General features: G+C 39.4%; 1 protein-coding gene across 26 annotated transcripts in view; it reads right to left on the bottom strand.

Annotated features, from left to right (window-relative positions):
• Positions 1 to 15477, bottom strand: part of SVIL (supervillin) — a 153175-nt gene that overhangs the window by 79104 nt on the left and 58594 nt on the right. For all 26 annotated transcript variants that reach the window (XM_030550252.1, XM_030550251.1, XM_030550240.1 and 23 more), the window contains exons 3-5: positions 9622 to 9713; positions 1229 to 1286; positions 947 to 1098 (exon numbers count right to left, since the gene is read on the bottom strand). In XM_030550252.1, the coding sequence (XP_030406112.1) occupies positions 947 to 1098; positions 1229 to 1286; positions 9622 to 9713 (302 nt within the window). The remainder of the gene's footprint in view (positions 1 to 946; positions 1099 to 1228; positions 1287 to 9621; positions 9714 to 15477) is intronic.

Consider the following 15477-nt stretch of genomic DNA (forward strand, 5'->3'; position numbering starts at 1 on the left):
TACTGTACAAAGATCAATCAAAGCCAGATAGAAAACTGAAAAAGTACCATATATACTCAGTCATAAGCCAGGCAACCCCCTTAGGATGGAAAATTTTTATAACCCATTCATAAGCGGACCCTATAATTCAGGGGTTAGCAAACTTTGGCTCCCGGACTATCAGGATAAGTCGCTCGGGGGCCGAGATGGTTTGTTAACCTCGAGCAGGCACGGAGGTAAACCCAAGTAAATAAAGCATCCCAGCATGCCAACTCATGCCAACTGCTTACCCTGACGGGCTGGGACAGCAACTGATGAGGAAATTTTTTTTGGGGGTGGGGTGGGGAGGGAGAGAAGCTGGGAGTCAGGGCAGTAACCCCTGTGACCACCCCTCACATGACCCCACCCTTAGCCCAGGACACTCCACTCTCCCCATACCATCCCTTCCCACTTTATCTGGGGAGGGCCAGGGGAGGATGTCTCTGGCGTGGTTGAAGCTGCTCAGCCACAGCCTGCTCCGGCGGGCTAGACCGGGCGGCGCGGCCGCAACATGTTCCAGTCAGCCACAGCCTGCTCTGGTGGGTGGGGCCGAGTGGCATGGCTGCAGCTGCTTTGGAAGCTGGGGGAGAGCAGCGTGGCCAGAGGTGGAGAGACTCTGACCCTGCCTCTTCCCTTCTGGCTCTGCTGCCTGTCTTTGCTCCCTCTGTTGGGGAGGGGCTGTGTCCCACCTCTCCCTCTCTATACCTGTTCATAAGCCGATCCCCTTCTCTAGTGCTTCCCTTTTTTACTCAAAATATCTGGCTTATGAATGAGTATATACGGTATCTTGCGACAGTGCTGTCTCTGAAAGTAAACCATTAAGTGTGAGAGAACTGTGTATCTGCTACTGCAAGGATGATAACATAGCAAACATGAAGTACTTCAGCAATGTCAGTTTTAGATATATATATGTAAATGTATTTCGTACCAAAGTGGGGACTATATGGGTCTGTTGCACGCATATATCTTGGTGTATCTTCTTCTAGTAAACGGTGGGTAACTAATCCAGGACAACTTTGTAGGAGGATGGGCTGTGTATCATTTTCAATTCCCTCTAAACGTCTGGCAATCCTCTCTTTCCTGTAAAAGATGGAAGAAAATGTGTAAATGTTATCTAAGGATTTGGAGATAGAATTATTTTGTGACCTCCTCTAGAAACTATTACTAAATTATTTGTATTTTACAGCAGTTAGACAAAAGGCTGTTTTACCTTTTCATTTCCAAAATATTTTGCTTGTTTGGTTCAAAGAGTTTTCTTAATTCTGAAACTAAAAAGAAAAAAGAAAAGATGCAGTGTATCTTTTATACATTAGGAATTCTCAGGCCTCACGGCAGGATGTCTATATGCTTCTGTTTTAAGCAAGAAGGGATGGTCTAGAAAAGTAGGTTTTCCCATAACCAGTCACATATAGGTAAACATTTCCTATTTGGGTTCCTTGCTTACTAACCTCCTTAAAACACATTTTGCACATACTATAATAAATACAAGGGAGTCCTCTAAAGGTTTATCTAGTCTAGGGTTAAAACATGGTATTTTAAGAACATGTTAAAATACAATTTACCCTGTCAACATGTTTTAAAACACTAGTGTAAACACATTAGTTGGTTGAGGTTAATCCTGGTGGGTAGTTTAGGTGACATCACAACCAGCTAATACATTAATACAGGTTGGTCTGTCTACACGTGTATTTTTACTATTAGCTAAATGTGTTGGCTAATAAGTTTTTTAAAATACACCAAGTCAACCCCTTTAATCCTAGTCTAGACAAGTCCTAAGTGTCCTGATGACTTGTGGCCAAAGACCACATAGTACTTTACACCAACTGTTCCGAGAGTTAATTAACCACAGTACTCTGAATATTTTCCTACTTTGTTAGTTACAGTCTGCTTAGATAATTTCCCCCTGTAGTTTTAACTGCATAAATATTTACTTCATATCCTAAACTGTTTAATAGTGTTACCTGCTGTTAGACAACTATCACATTTCATCTCCTGTCATTTCACTAGCATTTCAGTGATGGGTGAAGTAATCCCTATATATACAGTTTCAGTTGACATTTGTAAACCCCTTTGAACAAAAAGATGCTATATAAATAAATATGGCACAATTTCTTTTCAACGGGCAACAAACCCCATATATGCTACCACAGGGGCTGGGGAGTGAGAAACTAGAAGCCTGATTTCCTTGCAATAGTATATGACTAAAAGCTGAGTCACTATGCAGACCTCTGATTGGGTTTTAATATAGAATGGCTTGAGCTTGCCTCTGATATTTAAAAGACTTGCTGCTTCTTTATGTACAGTTTAGGTTTTTGCTTTACCTGAAACTGGTAATTTACTTCTTTTCATGTGACTTCAGTTTAGGTGCTGCAACTGTATTCCATAAATACACAGACTGACGTATTGTAGAAATGTGGTCTGGTTAGTAATACAGCAGTGTCAACCCAGGGTCTTGCCCATAGCAAGTATAATCAAGAAATCAGCATAAAAATAAACATTTAGTTTATGGAAGGACAAGATTAACCATATTTTAAAATATTTACTTCCAGGATAAAGGCTGGCATTCAACCAAGAGCTCAATTTTATTGCAGAATTAAGTCCCTGAAGAGGAGGTTTTAGAACATACCACTAGTATACAGTAACATAAATGCACATTTGGACTTAACTTCCATGGCACAATATGGGTGATGAACATACCTATCAGCATACCTGAAATATCTCTGCGAGTGAAAGGCAACTCCACCACCTCTTGCCCCTTTATCCTTTATTCTGATCTCATTTAGACAGGGATTGAAAATTAAAGTAGGCCAAAATGAGACTTGTTCTATTTAGTCCTGAACCAGTGGGGGAGGCCTTACATCTTGTGAACTGCTAGAACAGGAAGAGAATGTTCTACACTGCTACAAAGGTAAGCTACCCAGATTTCTAGCTTTAGTCTTTGTAGCTTAGGCGGCACATAAGAACAGGCATTACAATATGCACCATTCAAATTGCCTGGGGCTTCTTCTCTCTCACTTCCTTCCTTTCCACTGGATTTTCTCAACCAGTTTTTTGGTCAACCGCTAGTGCTAGAAACCAGATGCCCTTCCAACCCCTGTAAGTTTGGAAATGTAGTTCTCAAGGGGAACAAGATGTGAATTTCTGATCCTAGTGGTGTATGAGTTAACAGTAGTTACTAAAATGGTGTGGAAGACTGTTGCACAGTAACTTCCAGAACATGGTCCAAGCACTTGTTCTGTAGTATTCAGATTGACCTTGACATATATCACAGCTATACATAAAACAATATGTTGAAGTTGTGTGTCTTTTGTGCTTTTCAGGGTTTATGCTGATAGTTTTTTGGGGTGCAGATTTGGTTTTTGTTTTTAAATAGAAGACTCTCGTGTGATGCTATCAATATAACAGACTGTCAAATGGTAGATTGTAATTTGTGATAGGATCACAGAGAGAAGTTGTATGATTCAACTGTAACTCACAGAAACAAGCAACTTCAAAATAAAAAGAAGATCCCTGGAAAATGAAAAAGTCAGCTGAATGATTTTTAATGGTGGAATGGGAATCCAGCTTGTGGTTTGCCACAGCATGCATATTCTTCAAAAGGAAAAAACAGTTTACTAAGGCCAGGTGGATTTCCCCAGTTATCTCCAATATTAGCCTCTCTGATCAAATTCAATATGAAGATTGCAGAGTTTAAATATTGGCCCAGAGTAATCTAATCAGACCAGGATCAAAGCACATAAGCAGGGCACTCCAGGCAGTTTGTACAAGGCGGCACCTGTTTGCAGGACAGATCTTCAGCCCTCAGTGATCTTAATAGAACTTCCCTCAAGCATCAAAATTCACTTTAAAATTAAACTAAAATGAATTAAATGTAATGGATATGGAATACTGTATTAGTAACTAACAAAATACTGTAACTTTATCCACAGTATATCCTGGATATCACTAATCAGGATGATCTGATACCAACTAGTGTAAAAATGTTACAGCAGTAACAGTGTGGGATTCAATCCCATCAATGTTTTTAAAAAGAAAAATATATTAATCATGGTGTACTAGACTGATCACAAGCTCTTAGATTGGTCGCAGGATTTCTATATGAGAGCATGAGTAGGACTAACACTTATCAGTGTACACTATCATCAATATTTGGTTTAAATATTGGACTTTGGAACAGTCTCATGGGCAGCTATGTGTAGTTTGCTTCAAAAAAATAGTTTATTTTCAGAGAGCGGCAGGGAGTGTTAGGGGAACATGTCGACATGTTGAACCTTTATATATGCTACAGAATAGCTTGGTATAATAGGCAGTGTGAGTTGCAACATAAGTGGCATGTGTTAACTTTCCTTTTCTGTGGCCATAAAGAAACGGATAGTGTTTAAACACAGGATCATGAGGTTCAATAAAGAGAATATACAAAATCAACTTCCCCCCCGCTCCCCAACTCTATTGTAGTAGTGCCTACGAGTCCCAGTCCTGGATCAGGGTCCCATTGTTCTAGGTGCTGTACAAAAGACAAGCAGCTTACAATCTAAGTAAATGACAAGAGAGACAACAGGTGGATACTGACAGAGAAAACAAATAGAAACAATGACATAATAATGATCAGCATAAGAGGCAGTAGTCTCAACAAACCAGCTGATTATCAGTTGTCAAGTTTTCTGTAGGCATTACAGTTTAAGTTATATTGACTATGAAAGGATGAACCCTAGCAAAGTTGAATTATTTTGTTTTCTATCACAATGTTAAACACAAGCTAACGACAGCTGGATAATGAGTGTGGAAGTTTTATGAGCAGTCTTCTCTCAAAGTTAACATGGAGAAAAACTGATTATTTTTAAAAAGACTTTTTTTAAAAATCCGACTATTTAAATTAAATTCAGGTTTATTTTTATGTAAAATTATTTTTTAATTTTAAAATTAAATTTGAAATTATGACAGCCTATATTAAGACCTAAATTTACTAAATCTATTCAATTGTTTAAAAAATATTAAGCAGTACAGATGTGTTCCGAAGTTTTAAAGACAGTCAAATCACTTAATGGGATGAAGGTAGGTAGCTGGAATCAGAGTTTGCTGAAGTGGTAAATCTGCTTTTGACAGCAGAAGCCTCTTCCGCAGGTGCAGAGAGATTTTTTTTACATTCCAGTTTATTCATCTAGTTCAGTTCAATGACTAGTTCATTCAACGTTTAGAAAACGATAGGAGTTGAAAAAGCAGAAACGCTTCTCGCCCCCACCCCCTTCCAAACCATGAATAAAAATTAGGCTTGAGAAGATGAGCTCTACTAGATCTAAAATCCTGAAGGACCAGAAACAATCAGTTCAATTCACTAAACACAGAGAATACTTCCTTTTTTAAAAAAATTAATCAGTTTTAAATGCAAAAACATGTTAGATAAAATTTCTGGTGAACTTTTTTCTCCTTCATCAGCACATTTAAGAGAGTTTAAACAAAACTAATAAAATTTGAAACACTGGTTTTGTGCAATGTTTAACTGAATTTAAATTTCCAGCCAAAGAGAGCTTTATACAAATCACAAATACAAAATTAATCTAGTAAATAAAAACTAATCATTCAACATTTTCCATCATAAAAATTGAAAAATTAAGAATCTAAATAGATGCAAGTTATATATATGCTTAAATAAATGTGTATAGATACAACGTATCTTCCATGTCAGTAAAATAAAGTACCAAAATTTACTGTAAAGACTGTATTAAGTTGCAAATGAATGTGTTTTAATTGCACCCAACCCTTGGAAAAAAAATTCACCTTTCTTTGGGAATATAAGTCTTTATTACAATAAATCTTAATATTATAATAAATATTAATAAATCTTTCCACCAGTGCAAAGATGCTGAAAACTGATTATTTAAATTAAGGTTTCCTGCTTGCTGATTTAAGTCATAGTTAAAATCAGTGATTTTAATTAATCCACTTCTCACCTATGTTCACATTATGTTGGTTTTTTTTTAAGCATTCATTTAGTATTTGTTGCTCAGGTATTTAGAACAACATCTGAATAGCACTTTCCCAAAAGAGGATTTCAGATTACGCACACACTCATACCCTCTGTTTGGGAAATATTTAAAAATAGGCAGGTAGTCTGCTACTGCAGGGTTTTCTTATTTGATGGATAAAACATTGAAGCTCATACATTTTTCTTCTAAAGACGCTGGTTGGCTCTTGAAACCTTATCCAACTGGGTTTCTCTTTTTACTACGGCCTGCAGTTCTATGTGCACTGATGCCAAGGCCCTGCCTGTTCACTAATTTGTTGTTCTGTGACCAAACAAAGTTACACTGTCGCACATAGTCACACACATGGCAGGTTTGGAGGTAATATTACTTTCAACCAATTAGTAACTCAGTAGTGGTGGGGAACTTATCACTGCATGACTCAAAAATGTGCAACACTTGGGAAAGGGGGAAAAAGAGAAACATCTGTAAAAGTGTAAAATGTTTTATTTACATTGAAACTTCCATACTTTGTTTTGGCATAAAGTACATTAATAGCTACAGCACAGACTACCAGTAACTAAGTGGGACAGTCATTATGCCCTCAGCAACAACTCAAGCCTTTAACATTAGAACCTATTTTAGAATGTTGGTTAGGACATTAAATGGGTTATCCTCTACTGAGGACTCTCAGAAGCAGGGGCAGCTCTAGACATTTCGCCACCCCAAGCACGGCAGCATGCCGCGGGGGGTGCTCTGCCGGTCACCGGTCCCGCGGCTCCGGTGGACCTCCCGCAGGCGTGCCTGAAGAGGGTCCAGAGGTTCCGCAGCTCCACTGAAGCTGTGGGACCAGCGGACCCTCCACAGGCACTCCTGCAGGAGGTCCACCGGAACTGTGGGATCAGTGGACCCTCCGCAGGCATGCCGCCGAAGGCTGCCTGCCTCCCGCCCTCCCGGCAACCGGCAGAGCGCCCCCCGCGGCATGCTGCCCCAAGCACACGCTTGGCGTGCTGGGGCCTGGAGCCGCCCCTGCTCAGAAGTTATCTTCGTTTCGACAGCTATCAATCTTCCAAGCAGGATTTACCCTGTGATACCAAACTGACCATTTCAGCAGTACTCATCTTCTAATGCAACTACATGTCATTCAAGGACAAAAGATAACAGGCCAAATCAAAAAAAAAATTCTTATTGGATACTTTTCGAAAATCCTGAAAAATTCAAGAAGGAACAAGCTTCCTGCTAAGGTAGCAGCACCTTCATGTTCTGGCTATAAGTTTCTTAGATATGAGAGAGGATCCAAGCATGTAAGATTTAAAGTCATGTGACATTTTTACAGCTCTGTTTTAAGAGCAAAAATAATTAAACCTTTCACAATTCCCTCAGAGGATGAGCATATGGACTTGTTTGGTCATACTGGCAGATCAAAATTAATCTGCCAGAGCATCACTCCTCATTTTCAGTTAATATATGTCATAATATAATTCTAAGATCGTGCATTAAACCTCTTTGTTTTGAAGAAAATCCAATAAACTAATAAATGTTTTTGGTTTTATGATGGTCTACAGGCCAAATTATACCAGACATAACTAGCAAACTCCACCATCTTCCGATTATGCCATCAAGGACATGTGCTGGCCCACTTATGGATAACAGGGTTGCACTGGTGTCACAGGGCCTAATTCCTTCTGAAGACCCTTTAATTACAGGTAGTATAAAAGATTCCAGACTTGACTCTTAGAGTGTCAAATGAGTTTGCTGAGCTGACAGTTAGAAACCTCCCCTCCCTGCATCTTCTCATTAGAAAATTGAACAACTCTGATATTGAAAAAAGTCAGTGATACCTAGAGCTAGACTGTCCAAAAAGACACTTAGTACTAAGTAGTTCCTATGTGAATTAAAAAGAGCTGGTGGTAGCTGAGCCCTATTGAAAACCTAGTGCACAGCGAGAATGGAACCTCATTATGCCATTGTTACTACATCACTTTTTAGGGTAGAACGACATTTAAGCTACACATTTATGATCAGAAGAGTTTCTTGGGCTGGAGGGTTCAATCAGTTTAAGTACAAGGCAGTTGCTGAAAAGGTGTTTTTAATAAAGATCCATTTCACTCCAAACTTGTTTCCCTTCTTGGTCAGCCAGAGCCCAATCCACTAAGCTTCCAACTATGTTGTCAAGCCCATTTTTTCCATCTTGGAGAGTAAAAATTAAGGTACAGTATATGAAGAGGCTGAGGGGGTACTGATTGCTACAGCTCAGTAGTATTATGGATAGCTTATATTCTATATTTGAGGAATATCTTTTTCTATTGTTACTCAATTATTGCAAAAAGTGCCCAGTTCAATGAATGTGTGCTTTTTTCATACATCAAAAAATGTATATTGATTTTACATCACAAAGGTGATTACAGAAAGAGTGCAGGATCAGCCATGTTCTTTGACAATGACATGTTGGGAAACAGTGTTCCATTCTAAAATGTATTGCCACAAACTGTATGCATGGAGGAAAACAGGCATCATCAGGATGCAACAAACCAGTCCACCATGCTACCTTGTCTCACTATGGCAAATGCTGTTATCTTTAGAAAGAGAAATGAATGCAACGCATGGTACAACATCCTGAGCCCTGCAATATTATGCTTTGGAGTGTGGGTGACTTCCTGATTCCTGCTACATATTATTCTCAAGTCACTGCTTTACTTAATGAAGTTAGCCCTTGAACAGAAAAGGGCTATTTGTGAGCAGACAGACATTTCCATTTATCTGGATTTTTCCTAGTTTCTTCCCCAGTAAAATGTGTTAGGGTCACAAGTCACATGGCATTTTTACGGCTCCCTAATTAAGTAACTTGTGATCAGGATTGAAGAAGCTAGTGGTGTTTTAAATCTCTTAGGTAGAATGGCCAAAGGACTAGGAAATTTAACCTTTTCCCTTGCTAGAAAGCACAGGTGTTGCCCGAGGCAACATTCTTAGGGTAATTAGGCTTAGATGACATTTATTGGCTAGTTGCAAATTAAAGGCTTACTTTTTTTCTCTCATCACATTCAAGTAATTACTTGGGTGGTTCTAGGCACAAAGATTGCCACCACATGCTTATCTGGATTGTTTAACTGCATGAGATAGGACATGGGGAACACTGTCTCACTCCTGCCAGCCCCCATAGGATCTCAGCTGAAATAAGATGCACTGTACCCTGTGCAGATATTCTAGCACATAAGCTTAAAATTCACTGAGTATTTATAAAGGAAACGCGTGACCTGGATATTTGCTAAAGATGAACAGAAAAAGGCTGCAAACATGACCTAAGAAAGTTGTTTTGTAAATTTAAGCAAGTCCTTTTCCTGTACTAAGTATTCATCTACCTCTACTAATTTCTTTTGGAAGTTTTGAATTTCAGCTTCTGTCTGACCTTTTTGAAGTTAGGTAAACAAAACTGAACTCCGCAGGCAATGATTTAACAAATGACTTGTATAAACGAGCATCTAATTTCTGTATCAGTCTCCTCCCTTATTAATACAGCCTCCACAGGGAGGTGAAAACTAATTTACAACCCCGTGTGCCTATTATTAGTTTCAACTGTGCCTTGCATTTGTCTATATTAAGTTTTGTTAATCAATGTGCATACACACACACTTTCTTTACCTACCTTTTGGAAGCACTGCTAAAAGATCAGCATCGATGTCCTTTGTGCTATTAGCAAGTTCTTCTTTATCCTCAAATGAAAATTCTTTCTGAAAACTGAAAACATTATCTGGTTTACTGAGCTGTGAACACTTCAGCTACAGATCAAATCAAGCCAAAATATACAGAGATTTACTTCACGATACCTTAACACACAAAGGTACATACAAAGAAGCGTATTTGCCATGATTTCAGGAGACACAGAAACAAGGCCAGATTCCCATTAATGGGACAATTAATGGAAGCAGTAAACAAAATCAATGTAAGTGCTACAATAGGTTTAACGTAATATAAGTAGTACACCTCTGAAAGAGTAAAGAAACTGAAACCAAAGCCAAGCTTTGGCAAGTGTACGGTGCTTGATTTATATGATTATTTTTATTACAAATATTTGAACTGTAAAAATGATAAACAAAGGAAACAGTATTTTTCAATTCACCTCATACAAGTACTGTAGTGCAATCTCTTTATTGTGAAAGTGCAATTTACAAATATAGATTTTTTTTTAAACATAAATGCACTTAAAAACAAAAAGTAAAAATTTAGAGCCTACAAGTCCACTCAGGGCTACTTCTCATTCAGCCAATCGCTAAGACAAACAAGTTTGTTTACATTTATGGGAGATAATGCTGAGCACTTCTTATTTACAATGTCACCAGAAAGTGAGAACAGGCATTCACATGAGACTTTTGTAGCTGGCATTGCAAGGTATCTATGTGCCAGATATGCTAAATATTTGTATGCCCCTTCATGCTTCAGCCCCTATTCCAGAGGACATGCTTCCATGCAGATGATGCTCATTAAAAAAATAATGTGTTAATTAAATTTGTGACTGAACTCCTTGGGGAAGAATTGTATGTCTCCGGCTCTATTTTACCCACATTCTGCCACATATTTCATGTTGTAGTTGTCTCAGGTAATGACTCAGCACATGTTCATTTTAAGAACATTTTTGCTGCAGATTTGACAAAACGCAATGAAGGTACCAATGTGAGATTTCTAAAGACAGCTATAGCACTCGACGCAAGGTTTAAGAATCTGAAGGCCTTCCAAAATCTGAGAGGGACAAGGTGTAGAGCATGCTTTCAGAAGTCTTAAAAGTGCAACACTCCAGTGCGGAAACTACAGAACTTGAAAAAAGAAAAAAGAAAATCGACCTTCTGCTGATGACATTTGACTCAGATGATGAAAATGAACATGCATTGGTGCGCACTGCTCTGGATTGTTGTCGAGCTGAACCAGTCATCAGCATGGAGGCATGTCCTCTGGAATGGTGGTTGAAGCATGAAGGGACACATGAATCTTCAGCGCATCTGGCATTAGGGTGATCAGACAGCATGTGTGAAAAATTGAGGCAGGGGTTGGGGGGTAATAGGCGCCTATATAAGAAAAAGCCCTGAATTTCAGGAGATATCAGGATATCTGGTCATCCTATCTGGCATGTAAATACCTTGCGATGCTGGCTATAATGGTGCCATGTGAACATCTGTTCTCACTTTCAGGTGACATTGTGAACAAAAAGTGGGTAGCATTGTCCCCTGTAAATGTAAACAATCTTGTTTGACTGAGCAACTGGCTGAACAAGAAGTAGGACTGAGTGGTCTTATAGGCTCTAAAGTTTTGCAATGTTTTATTTTTAAATGCAGGTTTTTTGGTACATAAGTCTTTATTTGTAAATTCAACTTTCATGATAAAGAGACTGCACCACAGTACTTATATTAGGTGAATTGAAAAATACTATTTCTTTTGTTTTTTATAGTGAAAATATTTGTAATCAGAAATAAATATAAAGTGAGCACTGTATACTTTGTATACTGTGTTGTAATATCAATATATTTGAAAATGTTGAAAACATTCAAAAATATTCTATTATTTAACAGTGCGATTAATCACATTTACATTTTTTAAATCACACGATTAATCATGATTCATTTTTTTTACTCGGTTGAGAGCCCTAATTTATATCTGAAATAGTCTTGGTAAAACTATTCCTTATAAATAGCTTTAATGTTAACATTTCACACAATGTGGCAGGTTATATTTATCTTTTCAGTACTATATGACACATTCTAAACAGAACACCCTTGGTACAATTAACATGACATTTATGAGACACACACGCATACATCTATCGATCTAACATGGCTTTTAGAACGCAGGCCATCCAGCATCTTTTCTTGTTAAAAAAAAAAAAAAAAAAAAAAAGGCTTGACTCTTCACTTACATGAGAAAAATATTTCTTGAAATACAGATATTTAGCATTATTTGACATTTTAAGGTAAAATACAGGTGTTATACCATCTAGACATCTTCAGTTGGCACTGAGATACCTTATGTTAAGTTAGGACTGTCTATTGAGAGAATCAGGGTATGTCTACACTAGAAATGCTACAGCAGCACAGCTGTAACATACGAACTTACTTCAGTGATGGAGGGGATTCTTCCATCACTGTACTAACTCCACCTCTCTGAGAAGAGGCAGCTGGGTGGACAGAAGATCTTGTGGTGTCCACATTGTGGTTTAGGTTGGCTTAATTACATCGCACGTGGCCAAGCCACAGAAGACTCAGAGAAGAAAGTCAGAAGAAGATGCCAGGGCTAGGCCTGGCCATTCCTGGGGCAAGGAAGTGATCACGAGACGTGTGCACGAGAGGCAAAGTCTCCCACAATGCCACAGCTAGACATGAGGGATTGCCCTACAAGTGAGGATGAAATTACTATATGTGCTGGCTGGACAAGTTGCATTAACTGCTGATGAAAGCTAATAAGTTGAAGGCTCAGATTCCATTATCTTGTTGATAACAGAAATCTGTACCTCAGCATGGAGTAAAACAATTTAATGCCTCAAAAAACATACTGTGGCCATCAGCAAATGGGGTAAGTCTGGCTTTCATTTTAAGCTGCCAGAGACTAAGAAAAGCTCACTGCACATTTCCATGTATCCAGTGTTGACAAACTCTCCTGATTTTATTGTGAGTCTTATGATGTGCCATTTTCTTTAAGCCACAGATCCTAGCATTGTTTGATTACAAGAGAATCCCAGCTTTCATTTAAAAAGTTCATAGCCCTCATGACTGTGGGCTCTTGACTCCCTCATTGACACCCCCCACCTGGACCCAAGTGATGTGGAACGCTGGCCTCCCCCATTAGCCCTGGGGACTGTCAGTTTCAGGATTCCAAGTCCTCTTTGGCCATTTTCCTTTCTCCTGGAATTGGGAAAGGGCCAACCAAAAATCCCCTCACAGATTTCAGTAAGAGACCCCTCACATAGTGATAAGTTGTAAATGCATCTCTACTTTTTCAGGCCTACTGTATTTCTTTATGCTACATTCTTTGGATAAATTATATGGTTTTTAAAGAGCAATATCTTCCTTTTTGCCTTTTACTGTTGATATAGACATGCTCTCTGGGTAAAGCAGTATGGGACATTGATTTGATTAAGTAAATGTTTTTGAACTAGTCAGATGGCAGCATGATGAATAAGGGACAAGTGTTCCCAGAGTTCCCTCAGCAACTTACTACTAAACCTGCCTCAAAATTCTTTATGCAAGCTGAAGCTACCTAACGGGCATGCTGCCACACCAGTTTACAGCACACATGGTCCTATGCAGAAGACCTTTAAAACAACTACAACAAACTTGAGGCCTTGAGACAAGGGCTGAGGAAAAGCATAAAACCCACAGAAGATATAGTGGCAGGTATAGACAAAGGCTTGCACCCTTTGAGTCAAAGGGGGATATAAGCACATGCTTAATTGAAATGTGCTTATATGTTTTCCAGTGTCAGGAGTCTATACTGAACTAAACTCAAAGTATTATGTTATTTCACATGCACTACAGCAGCGCAATTACTGTTGTCAATGATACTACTAGCCCTATGGCCGTGGCTCTCAACCTTTCTAGACTACTGTATCCCTTTCAGGAGTCTGATTTGTTTTGTGTACCCCAAGATACACCTCGCTTAACAACTCCTTGCTTACAAAATCAGATATAAAAATACAAAAATGTCACAGCACACTATTTCTGAAAAATTGCTTATTTTCTCATTTATTTTTATAAAATAAATCAATTGGAATATAAATATTGTACTTGCATTTCCACATATGGTATATAGAGCAGTATAAACAAATCATTGTCTATATGAAATTTTAGTTTGTACTGACTTTGCGAGCGTTTTCATATAGCCTGTTCTAAAACTAGGCAAATACCTAGATGAGTTGATGTACCCCCTGGAAGACTCTGTGTACCCCTAGGGGTGCATGTACTCCTGGTTGAGAATCACTTACCTAGAGATTCAGAAGTCATGAGTCAGGCTGACACCCAAAGATTAATTTAAGTAATCAGATTTTTTAAATAACTAATTTTGATTTTATTTACCTTTATGAATTTTGAGCCAATATTGTTCACATTTTCAAGGTTTTCCCCACAGTCATGAGGGCTATGAACTTTTTAAATGAAAATGTATTTATCCAACTACACACTCAGCCCAGAAGAAAAGTCTGTCCTATCTCGGGGACTCTCTTTCTGCCCTGCCACCCCCACCAACATGATACAGTTCTGTGGCGATCTGGAAGCCTACTTTCGCCGTCTCCGACTCAAAGAATACTTCCAGGACAACACTGAACAGTGCACTGATACACGGGTGCTCTCCCACCAACAGCACAAGAAAAAGAACTCCACATGGACTCCTCCTGAGGGTCGAAATGACAGCCTGGACCTATACATTGAATGCTTCCGCCGGCGTGCACAGGCAGAAATGGTGGAACAACAACATCGCTTGCCTCACAACCTAAGTCGTGCAGAACGCAATGCCATCCACAGCCTCAGAAACCACCCTGACATTATCATCAAAGAGGCTGATAAAGGAGGTGCCGTTGTCATCATGAACAGGTCTGACTATCAAAAGGAGGCAGCCAGACAACTCTCCAATACCAAATTCTACAGGCCACTTCCCTCAGATCCCACTGAGGAATACACTAAGAAACTACAGCATCTACTCAGGACACTCCCTACACTAACACCAGAAGAAATCAACATACCCCTAGAGCCCCGACCAGGGTTATTCTATCTACTACCCAAGATCCACAAACCTGGAAATCCTGGACACCCCATCATCTCAGGCATTGGCACTCTCACTGAAGGACTGTCTGGATATATGGACTCTCTACTCAGACCCTATGCCACCAGCACTCCCAGCTATCTCTGCGACACCACTGATTTCCTGAGGAAACTACAATGCATTGGTGACCTCCCAGAAAACACCATCCTAGCCACCATGGATGTAGAGGCTCTCTACACAAACATCCCACACACAGCTGGAATACAAGCTGTCAGGAACACTATCCCTGATGATGCCACAGCACAACTGGCTGCTGAGCTCTGTGCCTTTATACTTACACACAACTATTTCAAATTTGATGACAATATATATCTCCAGATCAGTGGCACTGCTATGGGCACCCGCATGGCCCCACAATATGCCAATATCTTCATGGCCGACCTGGAACAACGCTTCCTCAGCTCTCGTCCACTCACACCCCTTCTCTATCTACGCTACATTGATGACATCTTCATCATCTGGACCCATGGGAAGGAGACTCTGGAAAAATTCCACCATGATTTCAACATCAACCTCAGCCTGGACCAATCTACACGGGAGGTCCACTTTCTTGACACCACGGTGCAAATAAGTGATGGTCACATTAACACCACCCTATATCGAAAACCCACCGACCGCTATGCCTACCTTCATGCCTCCAGCTTCCATCCCGAGCACATCACACGATCCATTGTCTACAGCCAAGCACTGAGGTACAACCGCA

Source organism: Gopherus evgoodei, chromosome 2 (assembly GCF_007399415.2).
Source record: "Gopherus evgoodei ecotype Sinaloan lineage chromosome 2, rGopEvg1_v1.p, whole genome shotgun sequence".
Taxonomy (NCBI): Eukaryota; Metazoa; Chordata; order Testudines; family Testudinidae; genus Gopherus; species Gopherus evgoodei.